The sequence below is a fragment of the Orycteropus afer genome, unplaced genomic scaffold (genome assembly GCF_000298275.1).
Source record: "Orycteropus afer afer isolate SDZICR_OR568_19922 unplaced genomic scaffold, OryAfe1.0 scaffold00043, whole genome shotgun sequence".
Classification (NCBI taxonomy): domain Eukaryota; kingdom Metazoa; phylum Chordata; class Mammalia; order Tubulidentata; family Orycteropodidae; genus Orycteropus; species Orycteropus afer.
In genome coordinates, this window is record NW_006921630.1 from 6,410,769 (window position 1) to 6,416,809 (window position 6,041).

At 36.9% G+C, this 6,041-nt stretch overlaps 1 protein-coding gene across 1 annotated transcript in view; it reads left to right on the forward strand.

The window, feature by feature from the left end:
• CEP350 (centrosomal protein 350) overlaps positions 1-6,041 on the forward strand; it is a 187,644-nt gene that overhangs the window by 18,596 nt on the left and 163,007 nt on the right. Inside the window, exon 7 of the mRNA XM_007937637.1 lies at positions 1,678-1,791. Coding sequence (XP_007935828.1) covers positions 1,678-1,791 — 114 coding nt within the window. The remainder of the gene's footprint in view (positions 1-1,677; positions 1,792-6,041) is intronic.

A 6,041-nucleotide genomic window follows, 5' to 3' on the forward strand; every position in this document is an offset into this window, starting at 1 on the left:
AAGCGGTCAGTGCTTTGAAAGAGGCAAGTTAATGGTTCTATGAGAGGATAAAAGAGTGAAAGATGAATAATTTTGATTAGTGATGGAATAGATAATTATGAAGGCAAGTATTCAAAATGTATTTGTTTTTGTTCCCTTAAGTTTATAAAAATATTGTAGCTATTTGTATTACAAAACATTTTATTATTTTAAACTTAAATATTTGTTCTGAAGCCTCCCCCTCCCCCCTGTTTGTATGTTTGTTGATCTGTTATGATATCCATATCCATAGGTGATAATTATATTTTATATATCATCAATTTTATTATTTTGCAAAATAATATATCAAGTTTGTGTATTTCTTAAGGGGTGGTAATCCCTAGGAAATGGCACATGTGTGGTGTTTTTTGAGAAATTGAACAAGTTTGTTTTAAAGACCTATTTTCCACATTTGAAGAGAAGCTCTGGTGGTGTAATGGTTAAAGCATTTAGTTGCTAACCAGAAGGTTGGTGGTTCAAATGCACTAGCCACTCCTCAGGAGAAAAATGAGGCAGTCTGCTTCTGTAAAGATTTATAGCCTTGCAAACCCTATGGGGCATTTTTCAATGGCAGTGTGTTTTTCCACACTTGAAGCACATTTTGCCTGTGGAGGCAATAGTTTGTCCATTTGTTCAGCCATAGGAAAAAACAGATGGACGGTGGCAATTAACACTTGTCTTCAAAGAAAAGAAGAATGAGAGTGTGGTCACTCTCTTAATGTAGAGAAGGGTAGTTTGTCTCTCTGGAACCCATAATTTATGATTGACATTCCTTTATAGTGCTTCTCCATTTCTCGTCTTTTAGAAAGAATGTGTATTGCTTTACATCACAGAAGCTTACTTTTTCCAAATGATATTTGTCAGCACATTGTGTGGTAGCTAATTATACATTTCATTTTTAAAAACCTATAAAACTGCTCAAAATCATTAGCTGTTAGGAGAATGCAAATCAAAACCACAATGAGATACCACTTCACACCAGTGAGGCTGGCTATAATAAAAAAAGATAGGCAATAAGTGTTGGTTGGAAGAATTGGTGCCCTCATACATTGCTAATGAGAACGTACATTCACTTTGGAAAATAGTCTGGCAGTTCCTCAAAAAGTTAAACATAAAGTTAATGTATGACATAGCAATACCAAGGGAATTGAAAACATATGTCCAAAAAAAATTTACACTTAAAGGTTCATAGCAGTATTATTCAAATAGCTCAAAAGTAGAAACAACCCAGATGTCCATCAGCTGATGAACGGATAAACAAAATATGATGTATTCATAGAATGGAATAGTATTTAGCCATAGAAAGGAATAAAGTACTGACTGATACATGCTATAACATGGATGAACTTCGACAATATTAAGTGAAAGAAGCCAGGCACAAAAGGATGTGTATGATTTCATTTATATAAAATGTCCAGAATAGGCAAATCCATTGAGCTAGAAAGTAGATGAGTGGTTGTCGGGGCTGGTGGGGGATGGGAGTGACTGCTGATGGGGTTCAGAATTAGATAGTGATGATAGTTGCACAACTTTGTGAGTAGTCACCATTTCAGAGGGGTAGATTTTATGGTTAATTAAGTCTCAGATTTTAAAAAAGAATGCAACAAAAATTACAAAGCAACTTTGATAAGAATGTTCTGTATTGTTGGTATATATTAGGCTTCAACCCTTCAGAAACCAAGATTCGAACCCCTGATGGGAAAGTATGGCAGGAGGCTGAGTTTCAAAACATGAGTAGAGAACTATATCGAGACTTAGCACTACACTTGGCAGGTGAGAGTGGAGCTTTCTTATGTTTTAAGTGTTTTATTATCCATTCTCTCTAATTTATAATATTTAAACTTAAAATTGTCACAAACCTAAAAATATATCCCTTTTCTAACTGCATGGTATACTAAAATAGTAATGGTTTCAGTCATAGGGCTCTCTGAGCCACGTCTAGACTCTGCTACAGTATTAAAATTCACCTATATGGCTGATGAGAGAAACCAGGCTATTTTTAAACTGAAGTTCTTTCAGAGTCAGGCCTGCCTGATTTCGAGACGTGTCTAGTTGAAGTTCACTTCTACTAAGCTTTTGAGATCTTTTAAGTCCTCACTAATTTGGCAGGCAACAGATAAGAAATGCAGGAAGAAAAATGAGCATTATAATATAGGAGAGAATAATGTTAGAGAATTGGAAATAGGAGGAACTTATAGGAGATAGGAGGAATGAAATGGAAAGTCATCATAAGAGTTACTTATGAGTAATCATGAGTAACTTATGATTTACTGAGCACCTAGTGTGAATTTGTGCAAGATGCTGGGTGCTTAGTCTTAAGCATTTCTTATAGTTGGAGAGTAATTTGCCCAAAGTTAACACAGGGTAGTTATTAATTGAAGCCAAGATTCAAAGCCATCTCTGACTGTAAAGCATGAAATCTTTCCAGTAAGCTCTTGTTAGATTCTACTAATATATTTAATTAGGAGCTCTGGTAGCATAGTGCCTAAGGCACTTGACTGCTAACCAGAAGGCTGGTGGTTCAAATCCACCAGCCACTCCTCGGAAGGAAGGTTGGGCATTCCTACTTCCGTAGTGATACTGCCTCGGAAACTCAAGGAGGGGTCGCTATGAGTCGGGGCCGACTCGATGGCAAATAACAACAACAACAACAACAATATATTTCATGTCATTAAATGTCCAGCCTGGTTTTATTGCTATTATTTTTGGAACACTATTCAGAAATTTTGTTTTCTCATGTGGCAGTGATGTATCATGATAAGAACAACGACTTTGGAACTATTTTGCAAGAGTTCAAATTCTAGCTCTGCCATTTATTAGCTGTGTGTGCTAGCTGTATTATAAAACTTCTTTTCCTTGCTTTTCTCATCTGTGAAATAGGGACAGTAGCAATGCCTCCTAGGATAGACAGTAGAATGAGATACGTGAAAGAACTCTTAAAGAGATCTATCTGCCTGTTACACTCTGCCTTCTTTCTTGTTATGTGTTCAGATTCCATTTGCTGTTGTGTGTTTAAGGACTTTACTTCAACACTTATCTCCTTTCTTTTGCATCATCTAGTTTTCCCTCTTTCCTAGGTTATGCCCATCAACATACTGCTAATAGCATACTGTTACCCATCATAAAAGAACCTCTGTTTTGGCCCTGCTTCTCCTTCTAGCTATTTCTCCCCTTTGCTTACAGCAAAATTACAAAAAATTGCCTTATGCTCATTGTTTCCAATTTTTCTCCTCTCTTTCTCTCTTGAATCATTTCTGTTAATTTTTGTCCCTGCGTCTCTGTGGATTCTTGTTATCAAGATCATCAATGACTTCTACATTACTAAATCAAAATTTTAGTTCTCATTTGTCGGTTTATTTGATCTCTCAGTAGCATGTGACATGATTGATCACTTTTTCCTTGAACGTCTTCACTTGATATCTTACTGTTAGTTGTTGAATTGGCTCTGACTCATGGTGACCTTCATATATAACAGAATGAAATGTTGCCTAGTCCTGGATCATCTTTATGATCTTTCATATGTTTGCACCCTTTGCTGGCGCTATTGTGCCAATCCATCTTTCTCATTGAGAGTTTTCCTTGTGTTTGCTGACCCTCTACTTTACCAAGCATAATGTCCTTTTCTAATGCTTGGTCTTTACTGATGATACCTCCAAAATGAGCAAGATGAAATCTCACCATCCTTGCTTCTAAGGAATGTTCTGGTTGTATTTCTTTTAAGACTGATTTGTTTGTTCTTCTGGCAGTCCATGGTAAATTCAGTAGTCTTTGCCAGCACCACAATTCAAATGCATCAATTCTTCTTTTTTTTTTTTTTAATTGTCCAGCTTTCACATGCAAATGAGGTGATTGAAAAGACCATGCTTTTGTGTTAAGTACACTTTACTCATCAAAATGACACCTTTGCTTTTTAGAACTTTAAAGACGTCATCTTTCGCAGCAGACTTGCCCAATGCAGTATGTCATTTGATTTCTTGATTGCTGCTTCCAATGGCATTGATTGTGGATCCAAGTAGAATGAAATCCTTGACAACTTCAAAATTTTTTTTTTTTTTTTTAACAATTATCATGATAGTGATTATTGGCCCAGTTGTGAGGCTTTTCATTTTCTTTACATTCAGATGTAATCCATACTGAAGTGCTTCAAATCATCTTCACTTTTCAGCAAGGAAGCTTGTGTCCTTGCCTATTGTAGGTTGTTAATGGGTCTTCTCTCAGTCTTGATGCCATGTTCTCCTTCTTTTAATACCTCCCCCTTACCCTCATTGCAACGTCAAGTCTGACTCACAGTGACCCTATAGGACAGAGTACAACTGCCTATAGGCTATAATCTTTATGGAAGCAGATCATCACATATTACTTCTGCAGAGTGGCTGGTAGGTTTGAACCACTGACCTTTTGGTTTTCAGCCAAGCAGGGCTCCTTATGATATCTATGATACCATAAGTATCTGGTTTTCTTTCTAAGTCTAGCTGCTCCTTTTCAGTTGTCTTTGTCCTAATCAAATTCCTGATCTGTAAACATTGGCAAGCCCTGGCCTTAGTACTTGGATCTTTTTTTTTTTTTTGCACACATACTAGGCAAGTTCACCTAGTCTGAAGGTTTGAAATATTTTCTGATGTTGATGATTCCCAAAGTTAAATCTCTAGTTCAGATTTTACCACTGAACTCAGACTTACATACAGCTGGCAACTCCATGTCTCCCCCAGATATATAATAGGCTTTTCAAGCTTAGTGTATCCGAAATGGGACTCATGATATACCCCTTTAACCTGCTCTTCTGGTAATCTTTCCAGTTTAGTTAATTTTATCCTTCTAATTGTTCAGATTCAAGATCTTGAGTGACCCTTGACCCTCTTGTTTTGCTCATAACTTATATCTAGTCAGAATTATTTCAAAATATGACAGCTTTTCTCACCTCCATCACTACACCCTGGTCTAAACCATCTTTGGTCTCTTACCTGGATTACGGAAGTAGCCTCCTGACTGGTCTCCCTGCTTTTGCCCTTGTGTCTTTCAGTCTGTTCTCATCACAGCAGCCAGTGTAAGCTTGTTAAAATTTAACTCAGATGATGTCACTCCTTTGCTCAAAACTTCCATCTCACTCTTAAATAAAAGCTGAATTTCTTACAATGGCCTGCAAAGCTGTGCATGATCTGGCTCTCAGTTATATCTCTGACCCTAGTTCCTGTTACTGTTCTCTTTGTTCATGGTACTCACGCTGGCTTCCTTGCTAAATAGTAGGTATGCTCCTGCCTTAGGGCCTTTTACTTGTACTTACTTCCACTTTGCCCAGAATGTAGAACTCCATATGTATTTAAAAGTACTATTACTCAGATCGGGAGCTCTGGTAGTATAGTGCCTAAAGCATTTGACTGCTAACCAGAAGGCTGGCAGTTCAAACCCATCAGCCACTCCTTGGAAGGAAGGTTGGGCAGTCTACTTCCGTAGTGATATTGCCTCGAAAACCCAAGGAGGGGTCACTATGAGTCGCATCCGATTCAATGGCAGTGAGTTTTGAGAGTTTTGAGATTATTTGCATCTGTAATTCAGGTTAATACATTTTTAGAGTTTTATGTGTAGTCAGTAAATTCCCCTAGGTTGAAATTTAAAAAAATTAATGAGTTGTAATTTATATGTAAAATACCTTGACATATTTCATTAGCATAATTATAAAAGGACCTAATCTGGGGATATTATACTGAATATTTTATAAAGTTTTATTTTAGAAATTCATGGATAGCTCAGTTATATAGGAATTTTTAAGTGAAATAGGAATCTAGGAAGTGCTCATTTGAGATTCTGTGAATGCTGTGATCTTAATTTGGAAAGCATTACTGTTGCAACTTCTTCCTATTTATGAAAATGAGGTAAATTTCTCATGAATTTCCTGGGGAGAAAAAAAAGACAAAGCAAGTGGAACCTAGACGTGGAGTAGTACTGATCTTTAGAGCTGTTTATAGGAGCTCTGGTAGCATATTGCCTAAGGCACTTGACTGCTAACCAGAAGGCTGGCGGTTCAA